This window comes from Hyphopichia burtonii (genome assembly GCF_001661395.1).
Source record: "Hyphopichia burtonii NRRL Y-1933 unplaced genomic scaffold HYPBUscaffold_3, whole genome shotgun sequence".
NCBI lineage: Eukaryota > Fungi > Ascomycota > Pichiomycetes > Serinales > Debaryomycetaceae > Hyphopichia > Hyphopichia burtonii.
The window spans coordinates 279,078-294,163 of NW_017963730.1; the positions used below are offsets into that span (position 1 = coordinate 279,078).

At 34.8% G+C, this 15,086-nt stretch overlaps 9 protein-coding genes across 9 annotated transcripts; 5 read left to right on the plus strand and 4 right to left on the minus strand.

The window, feature by feature from the left end:
• Positions 1–464: 464 nt before the first annotated feature.
• On the plus strand, positions 465–2,558 carry ILV3 (dihydroxy-acid dehydratase). The gene has a single exon (XM_020221017.1). The coding sequence runs from the start codon at positions 500–502 to the stop codon at positions 2,321–2,323; it is 1,824 nt and encodes a 607-aa protein (XP_020076604.1). The 5' UTR covers positions 465–499; the 3' UTR covers positions 2,324–2,558.
• Positions 2,559–2,734: 176 nt separating this feature from the next.
• Positions 2,735–3,613, plus strand: HYPBUDRAFT_161103 (uncharacterized protein; the record flags this gene model as incomplete). Its single annotated transcript, XM_020222518.1, has 1 exon — positions 2,735–3,613. The coding sequence occupies exon 1, from the start codon at positions 2,789–2,791 to the stop codon at positions 3,611–3,613; it is 825 nt and encodes a 274-aa protein (XP_020076605.1). The 5' UTR covers positions 2,735–2,788.
• Positions 3,614–3,735: 122 nt separating this feature from the next.
• APM1 (Apm1p) lies at positions 3,736–5,067 on the minus strand (the record flags this gene model as incomplete). The annotated part of the gene is made up of 1 exon (XM_020219618.1): positions 3,736–5,067. One exon carries the CDS (start codon positions 5,065–5,067, stop codon positions 3,736–3,738), a length of 1,332 nt encoding a protein of 443 aa, XP_020076606.1.
• A 954-nt stretch (positions 5,068–6,021) lies between these two features.
• PGA4 (1,3-beta-glucanosyltransferase) lies at positions 6,022–7,569 on the plus strand. The gene has a single exon (XM_020221018.1). It carries the CDS (start codon positions 6,097–6,099, stop codon positions 7,471–7,473), a length of 1,377 nt encoding a protein of 458 aa, XP_020076607.1. The 5' UTR covers positions 6,022–6,096; the 3' UTR covers positions 7,474–7,569.
• Positions 7,570–7,595: 26 nt separating this feature from the next.
• RPN5 (proteasome regulatory particle lid subunit) lies at positions 7,596–9,002 on the minus strand (the record flags this gene model as incomplete). The annotated part of the gene is made up of 1 exon (XM_020219619.1): positions 7,596–9,002. The coding sequence occupies one exon, from the start codon at positions 9,000–9,002 to the stop codon at positions 7,596–7,598; it is 1,407 nt and encodes a 468-aa protein (XP_020076608.1).
• Positions 9,003–9,241: 239 nt separating this feature from the next.
• HIS1 (ATP phosphoribosyltransferase) lies at positions 9,242–10,244 on the minus strand (the record flags this gene model as incomplete). Its single annotated transcript, XM_020222191.1, has 2 exons — positions 9,242–10,101; positions 10,193–10,244. The coding sequence occupies 2 exons, from the start codon at positions 10,242–10,244 to the stop codon at positions 9,242–9,244; spliced, it is 912 nt and encodes a 303-aa protein (XP_020076609.1).
• Positions 10,245–10,539: 295 nt separating this feature from the next.
• Positions 10,540–11,562, minus strand: RER2 (ditrans,polycis-polyprenyl diphosphate synthase; the record flags this gene model as incomplete). The annotated part of the gene is made up of 1 exon (XM_020222192.1): positions 10,540–11,562. One exon carries the CDS (start codon positions 11,560–11,562, stop codon positions 10,540–10,542), a length of 1,023 nt encoding a protein of 340 aa, XP_020076610.1.
• A 408-nt stretch (positions 11,563–11,970) lies between these two features.
• HYPBUDRAFT_122004 (uncharacterized protein) lies at positions 11,971–13,279 on the plus strand. Its single transcript, XM_020219273.1, has one exon. It carries the CDS (start codon positions 12,091–12,093, stop codon positions 13,222–13,224), a length of 1,134 nt encoding a protein of 377 aa, XP_020076611.1. The 5' UTR covers positions 11,971–12,090; the 3' UTR covers positions 13,225–13,279.
• A 189-nt stretch (positions 13,280–13,468) lies between these two features.
• Positions 13,469–14,984, plus strand: HYPBUDRAFT_122006 (DNA primase subunit). The gene has a single exon (XM_020219274.1). It carries the CDS (start codon positions 13,489–13,491, stop codon positions 14,941–14,943), a length of 1,455 nt encoding a protein of 484 aa, XP_020076612.1. The 5' UTR covers positions 13,469–13,488; the 3' UTR covers positions 14,944–14,984.
• Positions 14,985–15,086: the final 102 nt, after the last annotated feature.

Below are 15,086 nucleotides of genomic sequence, written 5' to 3' on the forward strand. Positions count from 1 at the left end.
AGTGAGTAAGGAGTCAATCGAGTATGGGCCGGCTTAAGTGATTATCAATAGATAGATATGTGATAGTCGATGCGTATATTTTATGTCAGTGTTATGTCAATTGATAGGTGTTTATGTCAATGTGATACATCGTTTTGTCAGCGTTATGTCAATGGATAGGTGTTTATGTCAATGTGATACATCGTTTTGTCAGTGCTATGTCAATTGATAGGTGTTTATGTCAATGTGATACATCGTTTTGTCAGCGTTATGTCAATTGATAGGTGTTTATGTCAATGTGATACATCGTTTTGTCAGTTTTATGTCGATAGGTGTTTATGTCAATTGATAGGTGTTTTCAGTGATGGTTCACGTGACCGGGATTACCATCGATCAAACCCTTATTGGCCAACGAAATGCCGGTTCAGGTGAAAATTTTCATGAGTCAGTGCGATAATTTTTCACTTATATACCTTTCATACTACTTCCTTTGAATAAAAGTATCAAAGAAATCCATACAATGATTCATTTAAATGGATTTAATCGAAATTCATTAAGAATTTCTAAAAATTTGAAAATTGATAAAAGATGTTTCACCAAATATACCATCAATCAAGATAAATTGAATAAATATTCAAAAATTATTACTCAAGACCCTGGTCAAGGGGCTTCTCAGGCTATGTTATATGCCACTGGGTTTAACGATGATGATATGGATAAAGCCCAAATCGGGGTTGGTTCTGTTTGGTGGTCCGGTAACCCTTGTAACATGCACCTTATGGATTTAAATCATAAATGTAACGATTCGGTTAATAAAGCTGGGTTAAAAGGTATGCAATTTAATACGATTGGTGTTTCGGATGGTACCACTAATGGGACCACCGGTATGAGATTCTCTTTGCAATCAAGAGAAATCATTGCCGATTCGTTTGAAACAATGATGATGGCTCAAATGTACGATGGTAATATCGCCATTCCTTCTTGTGATAAAAATATGCCCGGTACCTTAATGGCTATGGGTAGACATAATAGACCCTCTATCATGGTTTATGGGGGTACCATCATGCCGGGTTCTCCTTCTTGTGGTGGTAGCAATAAAAACCCAAATGTTTCCGATACCATCGATATCATTAGTGCTTTCCAATCTTATGGTCAATACTTAGCAAAAGATATTACTAACGATGAAAGAAAAGATATCATCAGAAACGCCTGTCCTGGTCCTGGTGCCTGCGGTGGTATGTACACCGCTAACACCATGGCTTCTGCTGCGGAAGTCTTGGGTATGTCTTTACCTTACTCTTCCTCTTCTCCAGCAGTTTCAAAAGAAAAAGCTGATGAATGTGATAACGTTGGTTTTGCAATTAAAAACTTATTGGAATTGGATTTAAAACCAAGACAAATCATGACTAAAGCCGCTTTCGAAAATGCAATCACTTATATCATCGCTACCGGTGGTTCAACTAATGCGGTCTTACATTTAATTGCCATTGCTCACTCGGTTGGGGTTAAACTATCAGTTGATGATTTCCAAAGAATCAGTGATAAAACTCCTCTTTTAGCAGATTTTAGACCTTCCGGTAAATACGTTATGGCTGATTTACAAAAATTCGGTGGTACCCCTGCTGTTATGAAATTATTATTAAAAGAAGGTTTCTTAGATGGTACTCAATTAACTGTTACTGGTAAAACTATGGAAGAAAATTTGAAAGACTTGCCTGGTTTACCAGAAGTTCAAGACATCGTCATGCCTTTATCAAATCCTTTGAAACCAACCGGTCACTTGCAAATCTTGAAAGGTTCTTTAGCCCCAGGCTCTGCTGTTGGTAAAATCACCGGTAAAGAAGGTACCTATTTCAAAGGTAAAGCTAGAGTTTACGATGAAGAAGCTGCCTTCATTTCTTCTTTGGAAAATGGTGAAATCAAAAAGGGTGAAAAAACCGTTTGTGTCATTAGATATGAAGGTCCAAGAGGTGGTCCAGGTATGCCAGAAATGTTAAAACCTTCTTCTGCTTTAATGGGTTATGGTTTGGGTAAAGATGTTGCTCTTTTAACCGATGGTAGATTCTCCGGTGGTTCCCATGGTTTCTTAATTGGTCATATTGTTCCTGAAGCTGCCGTAGGTGGTCCAATTGCTTTGGTTCGTGACGGTGATGAAATCGTTATTGATGCTGATAATAACAAAATCGATGTCCTTGTCGATGAAGCCACTTTAGCCGAAAGAAAGAAGTCCTGGGTTGCTCCTCCTCCAAGATACAACAGAGGTACCTTATGGAAATATGCTCAATTGGTTAGTGAAGCAAACGTTGGTTGTGTTCTCGATCCAACTGACAAGCTCGATAACTAATCGTTTCCTCTGGCTTTTTTCTTTGCTTGTTAATTGTTCTTTAGTTCGTCCCGGTTTACGTGTATATATATGGTTAAGGATCGTCATTTGAAAGACTCCTTATCTTTATTATTTATTTTTGTCATTATTATTATCTCAATTGAGTGTTTTTTAATTTTCTTTCTTGCTTTTACTTCACTGTTCATCTTCTATATTTGAATTACAGAATTCATTGAATGAAGCTCTTCAATCTTTGCATCTATATATTTATATAGTTAATTGTCCTAACGAAAGGATTTCATGATCATATTTTGGCTGTAAAAACAATAACCCTAATCGGGAAGTGTAATTAAATTTCCGCGAAAGTGAAAAAAAAAAAAAAAAAAAAAAAAAAAAAAATTAACCGAGTGATCTGATCATCAACCAATCCTTTGAATATCAGCAAGACAATTCTAGCAAGAATCAGGAGAATCTTAGTCAGAGGGCATGGGGCTTCATTCAACTAAGGACAGCCAGCTCCAGTCAGCTATTCATACCATAATAAGTCATTATGATTTAACGTCAAAGTCCAAGAAATATTCAAATCTAACTCCAGCCAATTCCCAAAGAATAACGAAGTCGGTTCTTGGTAATAAGTTGAAGAAGGCTTCGTTGTTAGAATTGGTGGGCAAAAAGGATTACTACACTCAAAAAGTGCATAAACTATTGAACGAAAGTATTCAGGGACCTTCGAGAGATTCAAGTATTGATTCTACTGAGCCAGGCTCTTCAGGAGATTTATCTACCCGAACATCGCGTACGAATACCATACAATCGGATACTCGTCAGGGGACTTTAGACCCAAAGTATATAACGAACCGGTACCTTGCCGAAAAGTATATTCGTACCGTCGTTTTGACTGATCAATCAAAAGTGAATGGATTGAAGGAGTTAATTGAAAAACATCATCAATATCAAAAGAAGATGAAGCAGCAACGAGAAATCATTATCGAGAAGTTTAATTTTGAAAAAAATCAGCTTTTAAGCAAAAGACAAAGCGGATTAAGTAAATTGAATAGTACTAACGAGTTAATTGATGGGAAGAAGTTGGAAAATCTTACGGCATTACTAAATGACGAGTTAAACAAATTCAATGACCTTATGATCTTTGAGTTAAAGAAATTGAGTCAAGATAGTGAAAATTTGCTATACAATTATCAGATTCCCTTTTTCTGCATAAATGAGCATTATAAGTATCCTGATTTAAATGATGATAAGGTTTACGTTTTAGATTTACTTGGTGACTTATTAGATAGAAAGTCTACAACTTGAAAGAAAGATTTCTATAATGGTATTTGAGAGAAATGAAATAGACTATGGTACATAACTTTTTCTTTTTTTTTTTTTTTTTGTTCTTCTTTTTTGGTGTTTTTTTTTTTTTTTAATAGAACAAGTTACTTAGTTCTAACGGTATAATCATCACCAGATTGAGTAATGTATCTGACCCAAGGGTAAGATTGATATTGTAATTTAGGTTCGTTAATTCTTAAATATCTAACTTGAATACCGCTAGTAGTGAAATAAGGAATTGAAAAATTAACCTTGATTGGTTTTTTCAGAATGATATCTTCATTGTCAACCACAGCAGGTAAACCTAATTCAGCTGTCATATGAAATTGTTTCCCACCGGGGAAAGTTTTCAATTTCCAAATAAGACAAGATTTTTCTGGAATCCATTTAACAGTACCATAATCAGGTAAGAATTTTGGAGTGTCAGCATCATCGGGTAAAGGAATAATAACTTCTACGTTATTAGCGGTTGATTTTTTCTTAATTTGAGCCTTAACACTGCATTTGATTTCAATTCTTGAATGTTTATGAACAATTGTTTTGCAATTCACGTGAATCAAAGGTTTCATCAAAAATTGAGCCGACGATAGTCTATAAGACATTAAAGTGAACTCACCATCGGGAGGGATAAAAGTGATTATACGTTCATTTTCGAATTTTGATAATCTAACACACTGATGAAATTTAATATCTTCCATTTCAATACCTTTTTTATTACCAGTTATTGAAGTTTCATTTGAATCGTTATCTAAGTTAGAAGTGAAGATTCCCTTATCGTTTAAACCTAATCTTAGATCGGGCATACCACTTAAATGAGATTTAATTTTAATTTCACCCAAGATTTCACTATTTAACACTTGACCATTTGCATTAATTAACATATTGATACTTTCCACAACGTCTAAAAATGCTTCATTTTTCTTATAACTAATACCGTCTGATCTCCAAGAAACCGCATTTGTTACTGCATTTGGAGGTTTAATAACTCTGGATTGGGAATTTTTAATCAATTTATAATAGTCTTGAGTAATATATTCTTTCAATATCTTGGTATCAGTTGTTTGGGCAATTCCGTAATCCATCATTTCATCTAATAATTCATAAATTATAACAAAGTTATCTCTAATTGATTCTTCTTCTAAACTTTTAAAATACTGGGTTAATACTTCAATTAATTTAGACAAAAACACAATAATCGCCATGATGTTTTCATTTCGTTTGGTCAATGCACATAAATATAAGTTATTATGATTTATAAAAACATAATTAATTCCTTGATCATTTATAAACGGTTTATAATTTGATTCATCTTCATTTTCTAATTCCAATAATAGCAATGGGAATCTTTCAATTGAGTTCGATGGGATGTCTCCTTTATAATCCCTCGAAAGTAATGGCTTCCCCTTTATATCAAGGAAATGAATCTGTGAAGCCATATCTAAATCGATTACCCCCAGTTGTTAAAGACATCTTATAAACACCTCAACCATATTTCACTGAAAACATTGATTTATGTCCGGTAGTGCGAGAATTGATTTTCTGAAAAAAAAAAAAAAAAACCTGCGAGACATTTACAAAAACACCCGCACACCCGACATTTTCCAGAATGTCGCATTTACAAAACCCCCGTGCACCAATTTCTTTTTCACTTACACCCATACCTCCCTAATCCCCCCTGCCATTGCAGCACCTGCCGCTAAAAACCAAGAACTAGATCAGACTGGCTAAGAAATCGCCCCGACGGGTTCCAAGATACCAAGAGTCAGGCTGTGACATCGTCAACGGTACCGTGTCTTACCTTCCTACCTGTCCAGGCAGACCATCCGGGACAGTACCACGGTCGCCGTGGTAAATACGTGAGTGGTCAAGCCCGTATTCGAGCTAGTGCTAACACAACGTTGTTTTATTCGAATAATTGGTTATGTGAATGGCATTACGCAAAGGGCCGCTAACAAAACGAAAAAAAAAAATTGGTGAATAGAGGTGTTTTTGTTTATTACCGTTTTGAGCACTCGACACAATCAATTCAGAAGCTCATAATACCAAAACATGAAAAAATGCAAAAATAGTGATTTGCAAATGGCAATATTTCAGTTCAGGATCAAAAATAATTGTAAATAATGAAACATGGTTTTCTAAATTTGTAATCGGAGGAGGAATATTCTTAGATTGGGAGGGTAAATGGGCAAAATAGCGATACAAAATGGTGAGATTTTCGTCAGTGAATAAGAATTTCTTATGTAGTATTTTTCTTTTATAGCTTAATTTTTGTTTCGAGTCTTTATATATATATATAGATTTAGATATCTTGAGGAGTTCTCTTTTGGTTTGATTTGTTAATAAGTTGAAATCTTTCTTTAGTCTTTCGTTAATTTTTAAGAGGTTATAGTCCTTCGTTTTTCCCTTAAAGAGGCTCATTCAGGCTTATTCCGATAAAGAACAAGCCATTTCCCCAGGGTCTAAAGATGCAATTTAGTATATTAGTTAGTTTTTTATTCTGCTCATTAGCTTTGGCCATTCAACCAATTGAGGTCAAGGGTAATGCTTTCTTTGTGAATGGATCCAAAGAAAGATTTTTCATCAGAGGGGTTGATTATCAACCGGGAGGATCTTCTGATTTGTTTGATCCTTTAGCTGATAAAACCACTTGTGAACGTGATATCAAGTATTTTAAAGAATTGGGTTTGAATACCATTAGAGTTTATTCTATTGATAACACTGCTGATCACGATGACTGTATGGAGCAATTGGCCGATGCTGGTATTTATGTTATTCTTGACGTAAACATTCCTTATGCTTCTATTGCTAGAGATGATGGTGAATGTTCTTACAATACCATGTACTTGAACGAAGTTTTAGCCACCGTTAAATTAATGGCCAAATATAATAATACTCTTGGTTATTTTGCTGCCAATGAAGTTATTAACGATGATGAAAGTACCGGAGTCGCTCCTTACGTTAAAGCCGTGGTTCGTGATATGAAGACTTTTATTAAAAACACTGGATTAAGAAAAATCCCAGTTGGTTATTCTGCTGCTGACGTTAAAGAAAACAGATTGGAAACCGCCCATTATTTCAATTGTGGTGATGATGAAATGGCTAGAGTTGATATGTTTGGTTTTAATGATTATTCCTGGTGTGGTAAATCTTCTTTTTCCACCTCCGGTTATAAAGATAAAGTTAAATCTTATTCAAACTACTCTATTCCTTTATTCTTATCTGAATATGGTTGTAATAAAGTTAATCCTCGTCCTTTCACTGAAGTTGAATCTATTTACTCCACCGATATGTCTTCAGTCTTTTCTGGTGGGTTGGTTTATGAATACTCTGAAGAATCAAACAAATATGGTTTGGTTAAAATCTCTTCTGATAATAAAACCGTTTCTACCAATGACGATTTTGATAATTTAAAAGCTGAATTCAAAAAAACTGAAAATCCAAAAGGTGACGGGGAATACCAAGCTGATTTGAAATATTCTGAATGTCCAACCAATTCTTCTACTTGGGAAGCTAAAGAAAAAGTCCCAAGTACTCCAAAAGGCGCTCTTAAATATATCAAAGGTTATAAAGATCCAAAAGGTACTGGTTTCAAAGCCACCACTCAATGGGCTTGTACCGCTAAAGGTAACGATGATGATGATTCTGATAAATATAAGAAAGGTGGTTCTTCTTCCTCTTCCTCTTCCTCTTCAAGCAGTGGTTCTGGTTCTAGTTCTGATTCTTCAAGCAGTGGATCTAGTTCTTCAAAATCCTCTGATGCTTTCACTGTTAAACCTTCCAAAGCTTACTTGGGTGTTTTATTAACTACTATCGGTATTTTCTTTGGTGTCAATCTTTTTTAGATTGATTGATTCATTTTATTTAGGTGTTTAATAAACTGCTTTTTTTTTTACTTCATAGTAGATAATATATATCATTACAGAGTTTACATATATCTCACTCATTTTACGTACATTTAACTAATCTATGCTTTTTGTTTGATACCATACATCATTTCTTCTTTATTAATCAAATGACCAATACTATCGACTTCTTCCAATAATTTATCAACATCATAAATCCAATCATTCAATAATTCATTAATGCTTTCATTAGCTGATGGTGCTTCCCCTTTTTCATTCCCAATACTTGTCTTTGGAACCGGATTAACTTTATCAAATTTGACAATACCTTGAGGTCTATTAATTTTAGCATTAATCATACCTGAATTAACCAATTCACTAACATTTGTTTCAGCTTGGCTTTCTGATAATTGTAATAAGTATGATAATCGATCCAATTTAATAAATTGATAATATTTATTTATGATTCGTAAATTATGTTCCACAATTCTTTTTTGTAAGTTCTTATAATTGATTTCGTCTTTGAAAATATCACTTTTATCAAAATATTCTTGTTTATATATTTGTTCAATATTTGACCAATGAATTAACTCATTAGTTGTGAAAATTTCTAATAATTTGAAAATTGGAGAATCAACATTTTTAATAAATACTGAATTAATTTTAATTTTATTAATTAAATCTGATTGGTAGTTATCATAACTTGATAAAATAATATAATAAATGATTGAAACTAATAATGATTTATATTCAACTTCATTTTCTTTAATATTTGATAATTCAATTAATAATAAGGAATTTTTAACAATTGAAATATAATCTCTTTCATGAGTACTAATGTCTAATAAATATTTTAAATAAACCGATTTTAAATACTCTGCTTTTTCAAAATTTTTCAAACTCTTCAATAAAATCTTACGACTCAAAATCTTAGCTTGTGAAAAGTCTTTTTTAGCCAAAGTTAATCTAATTTGTTCCAAGATATATTCAATCTTGGTTTGAAATGGCATTAATGAATATGTTTCAACTTGTAAATCACATAAGATCTCGGTGGCTTTATCTAAATTATTGAATTTTTCAAGATAAATCTCGGATAAGTTTTTCAGCACTATAGCTCTTTCAACTTCAACAAAAATCTTTTTATCAGTGATAGTTCTTATGGTTTCAATTAATTTGATCTTGAGATCCAATTCCTTTTTAACATTCTCATCCAAGTTTGGTAATTTATCAATGGTGCTTTTAATCAAAGTTTGAATTGAGGATTTCAATTGACCATGCTTCTTACTAAGAATTGTCAATAAGTCATCCAAGTAATCCCAATCATTGTTGTCAACCAAGGTTTCCACAATCTTAACCAAAACTCTCTTTGATGATGCTAAATCAGATGATTGTCTAGTTTGTTTTTCCAATACTAAATATTTATCTATAGCTTGCTTATAATCAGTTAATTTTTCAATTAATGGGATATTTTCATCCAAAGTGGCGGAAAAATCTTTCTCGGCTTTCAATGGATCTTCTCTACCTGACATTACGCTCTTTCAATTAGTTTATTTGGAGTCTTTTACTGGATTAATGGATTACCTTTGAAGAAGCGTCTACTCTCAATTGCCACCAAAGAAGTGAATTGTCAGAGAAGAAAAAGCGGGTCGTGCAAATAAAACAAAAAACACACACACACAATATGTACGGGCGTTGTATTTTGATGTACGGAAGTTTTCTTTTGATTGCAAATCTATCAGACGTTTATTATATAAATACAGAGAAACGATTAGACTCTACAATTACGGAGTTCGAATAAAAGGATGTCGGAGGCACCGACTTTCTTCAAGTCATCCATGATGTCCCCGGCTTTTTTCTGTTCAATCATGGAGGAGATGGAAACCCATTCTTCTGCTTTTGGATCTTTTTGTTCTAAAGCAGAAATGGTTGCTGATCTTCTACCAGGAGTGATTTCCAAACAGGTTGGCAAGATTGATCTTGGAGCGTTATAAGTGCATAAGACGTATTTTTGGGCAGCCATAACCCCTTCGAATCTTTGGTGAATTTTATCAACTAATTCTGGGAATTTTGGTTTTTTAGAAGAAATAAGATGAGCAGAAGTATCTAAAAGGGTATCAATTGCTTCTAATCCAGCAGCTTTCATGGTTTCACCACTTTCAACCAAATCAACAATGGCATCAGCAACTCCTAAGGCACAAGAAGCTTCAACAGAACCACCAACGTATCTAATGCTGGTTTTTTCTGAAGATTTATTCTGAGCTGCTAAGTCATTGAAATAGTCAGTTGATAATTTAGTAAATGAACTAACAATTTTTTTACCAATTAATTGTTCGGGTTTTTTAATGTCACCAGCTGCTGGAACTTGAATTTGTAATTTACATTTACCAAAATTTAAATCCAATAAATCTTCAATGGAATCAAACATATCGGCTTCTTTGATTTGATCTAATCCAGTAATACCTAAATCACAATTACCATCACCAACAAAAATAGGAATATCTGCTGCTGGTAAAAAAATCAATGCAATAGGTAAGTTGGTCGATAATGCAATATCCAATCGGTTGGAACGTCTGAACTGAATATCACATCCGCTTAATAATTGGCAACATTTTTCGTATAAACGGCCCTCTAGTAAACTGTTAGTATCAAAAAGAACTTTGCAACATGTGCTGAAGAACACCCAAAGCGAACAAAAAAATCACGTAAAACTTTCACGTACTTTTAGGAACGGCAAACAACAAACGGTCTGGTAGGTGGTTCACTAAATCCATGGTATATATATATGTGTGTAATGATTGTAAAGTAAATGAAGTTCAAAACTATCGTTGCAATTTTTATTAGGACCGGAGTTTTTCAATCGACGAGTAGAAAAAATGAGTCAGCGCAGCTTCACACCCGTACCACGGGGGTTCATCTGTTCGATGACTTATATGGTGTATGGATGCAAAAAACCTGTGGATCTTCTACACTGGATGATTGTTGGGAGGATTAGAAATTAGATTTATATATACAAAAGGGGGATATAAATACATGAGATCGTTGATCGTGGGAAAGGGGGAACGGGGCCTAGGGTTTCCCGGTGTCTTCTTCGGTGGAAGGAGAGGTTTCTAGGTCGCCTGGAGCCAAATCGCTGTTGTCCGAATCATCATTATCGTCATCATCGAGGTCGTCATCATCGTCTTCTTCATATTCTGCGTCTGAATAACGAGCAAACCCAGTGGTACCAGTGGTGCCGTCCACAGTGGTGATCTCGGCCTGGTGCTTAGGGGAATTGAGGATTTTGGTGGTAACCATACCATTACCATGACCGTACCAGTAGTGATTAAAACTCCAATTAATAAGGATTTTAGCCATATCCCAGGGAGTGAATTCGGGCCATAGTTTGTCACTGAATACAATGGCACAATCGGGGGAGACTGCCTGCCATAACAAAAAGTCAGATAGTCTATAGGTACCAGAAGTTCTAACCAATAAATCAAGGGGAGGAGAATCTGAAGTGTATAGATGATTATCAATGGTTGTTTCATCGATTATATAGTCCTTATTTTTTAGGTAGTCTTCCACAGAAGATTTGACTGAATGGGTGATTTCGTCTCTTGCAGTATAAGGGAAACAAACATTTAGAACTGCTCTAGTATTGTTTTTAGTAATTTCTTCGGTTTCGAATAAAATTTTTTGAACGTCAGCTGGCAATAGTCTGGTATTCCCTAAGATTTTAATCTTGATACCATACTGCTCACATAGCTCTCCATGTTGACTGATCTGTCTAAATTTAGACTTGGCTAAATCCATTAACCATTTGACTTCATAACTGGATCTTTTGAAATTTTCAATTGAAAATGCATACACAGTAGCACTTTCAACTCCACTTTCATAAAGCAACTCTAAAATACTTGCCATACTTTCAAATCCTAAATTATGTCCTTCCTTCAATTCAATTTTATGATTCTTAGCATATCTTCGATTCCCATCCATAATTAACCCAACGTGCTTGGGTGTTGGTCCGGTCTTGATGATTTGTCCGAAAACCTTCTTCAACTGTGTTAGTAGTTTCCCGTACCCTGGGAATGTCGATATCCAATCATTCATTCTTTGCTCTTTCCTTGTTCTTCAATTGCTTCTTCAACAACTTCTTGTGCTTATTCAATGAGTTCTTATGCTTTTTCAATGCTTGGAAAACTCTCTAGCTTGCTTCTTATCGATCTGCTGATTGTACGAATCAGTTCTCTGGCTGATACCCTGGTTGGATTGAGGTGCGGTGTTCAAAAGAGAAAGTGAACAGCTCTTTCCAAAGGAAAAAATGAATGCTTATACGATTCTTTGACATGGGTCCTGCACACACTGCGATTAAAGTAATTTTTTTTTTTTTTTTCTCTTCATTCTTTGTACCGATGAGATTGAAAGATTATTAATGAAAAAAGAGAAGATACTTGTTTCTTTATAGTTGATAGCTACTTGATATATTGGAAGAGGATGTCACGTCAAGAAGAATACCCGGAACAACACGAATCTCAAGATGAGTTTTTGGACATAAACGAGGTTGGAGAAGAAGTGCCGGAAGATGATCCAAACGGACCAATACCAGAAGATGAAGACGATGAAGATAATGAAGCTGGAATGGATTTAGATGATGCTAATACTGAGACATTGGAAATTGACTTGTCCAATAACTCGTGGACTTACTTTGACCAACATCAAGACTCAGTTTTCACTATTTTCAAACACCCAACTTTACCAATGGTTGCCACTGGAGGTGGGGATAACACTGCATACTTATGGACTACTCATACCCAACCACCAAGATTTGTTGGTGAATTACAAGGCCACAAGGAATCAGTCATTGCTGGGGCCTTCACTTGTGATGGGAAGTACGTTATTAGTGCCGATATGAATGGATTTCTTCAAGTCCATAAAGCCTCCAAAGGTGGTCAAAAATGGACTAAGTTTGCAGACTTGGAAGAGGTCGAAGAAGTGTTGTGGATCACTGTTCACCCAACCCAGCCTTCCTACTTTGCCTTTGGTGGTAACGACGGTTCCGTATGGGTTTATCAAATTGATGAAGATTCAAAATCTTTGGTGCAAATAATGTCTGGGTTTTCTCATACTTTAGAATGTAACAGTGGTGTTTTCACCAACTTAGAAGATGATCAACAACTTACTTTAGTCACCATCTCCGAAGATGGTACTATTGTTAATTGGAATGCCTTCACTGGTGCCACTAACTACAAATTGCAACCTCACGATGATTTTAAAGGCATTGAAAGCCCTTGGGTCTCAGTTAAAGCTCATAAGAATTTGATTGCAGTTGGTGCTCGTGATGGTCAATTAGCAATCATCAATAACGATAGTGGTAGACTTGTTCACATGGTTAAAACCATTGAAAATGTTGAGGATATTGCTGATTTATCCATAGAAGCATTAAGTTGGTGTACTTCTCCCCAAATCAACTTGTTAGCAGTTGGTTTGGTCAGTGGTGACTTATTATTATTCGATACTTTACAATGGAGATTACGTAAATCAATCAAAGTCGACGATACCATCACTAAACTAGAATTCATCGACCAATCTCCATTCCTTATCGGTTCTAGTATGAATGGTCGTATCTACAAATGGGATACCAGAACCGGTGAAGAACTTTTCGCCGGTCATGGTCATAATATGGGTGTTCTTGATTTCACCACCTTTGATAATGGTAAAACTTTGGTCACTGCTGGTGATGAAGGGGTTGCTTTGGTTTTCCACCACGAATAATCGTCTCCTTTTTTGCATGCTTTCATTTGTATTTTACGCCTATTCATTTCACTCTCCCTCTCTCTGTATAATATAGATTTACTCTTTAATTAACATATAAGCTTTCCTTTTTAACTTTACGTCCCGAATCGCGTCTCGATCGAAGAACCCGTACACCAACAATAAAGGAAAATAATCATAAAAAACACACGCGTCGAGTATCTTTCAAAATCAATTATTATCACTTCTTATAACAGAGTCCCGTGGAACTACGAAGTGAAAGCAATGATGTCAGTTGAAGCTAGCAGTCCGTCCGAGCCTATATTGAAATCTTTCACTCTCGAAGATGAGCAGCTCGAGAATTCTGCTTCTGATGAAGTGAAAAAGGCGTTTAATAAACCATCTTCGGCTGATATGTTATTCTTTTATGAACGATTACTACCTTTCCGTCACATTTTTCAATGGTTGAACCATTCTCCAAAGCCTACGCAAGATTTCGTGAAAAGAGAATTTGCCTTTGAGTATTCTTCGGGTGCTTATCAACGTTATAACTCTTTCCCTACTCAGGTTGACTTCAAAAAAGCGGTGGTCACTGCTAATCCTACCCGTTTTGAAGTTGGTGCAGTTTATACTGTGAATCCCAAAGAAAGAAAAAACTTACCCAAATCTGCTATGAAGCCTTTGAGTAAAGAATTGGTGTTTGATATTGATTTAACTGATTACGATGAAATCAGAACATGTTGTTCAGGAACGGATATTTGTGTTAAATGTTGGAAATTCATTCAAGTAGCTTCCCAAATTATAGAGCTTGCATTAAGAGAAGATTTTGGTTTTAAACACTTAATTTGGGTTTTCTCCGGTAGAAGAGGGGCCCATTGTTGGGTTAGTGATTCTAGAGCTAGACAATTAGATGAAGTTGGCAGAAGATCGATAGTTGAATATCTTGATATTTTAGGTTCAAAACAAAATAAAATGGGTAAAAAATCATTTAATTTGAAAAAACCATTCCATCCTCATGTTGAAAGATCTTTTGGTGTAATGGCTAAACATTTTACTGAAATAGTTCTACAAGAGCAAGATCCTTGGTATACCCAACCTTCCGATGACAAAAAAGGTAAAAATTGGGAGCAGGTCGAAGAATTATTATCTTATTTACCAGATAAAACTTTACAACAAGAATTACGTCTTAAATGGCAAAATAGCTCTAAAATATCAACATCAAAGGATAAATGGGATGATATTAACGTTGTAGCTCAAAAGGTTTTAAAATCCCAGAATCAAGCTGCATACTTGAAAGAAGCAAAAAAAGACATTGTGGTTTATTATTTATACCCAAGGTTGGATATAGAAGTTTCTAAACAAGTGATTCACTTGTTGAAATCTCCATTCTGTGTTCACCCTGGTACCGGTAACGTTTGTGTTCCTTTTAATCCTAAAAAGAACTTATCAAGTAATACTGAGGATGATGAATATGGTTTCAATCCAACAAACTCGCCTAATTTGAGACAATTGCAAAACGAAATAGAAATATACGATACTAAACGGGTGAATCGTGAATCCAGCCAACCATTGGATGAGTCTGATTCCGAACTTGACAACAACAATCTCAGAATTGCCGATTATGAGAAAACCAGCTTAAAACCATACGTTGATTATTTCGGTAAATTTGTCCAGGAATTACTTAAAGACGAAATGTCAGAATCTAAAAGAAATAGAGAAGATGATCCATTAGACTTCTGACTTTCTTCCACATTTATTATCTTTTTCTTGTATACTAAGGCATTATTTATTTCTCGAATCTTTTCTACAATTAGTTATTTATATTTATCATTACTATCATAATGTAACGTATTAATTTTAAAATAAAATATGTATTATTACTC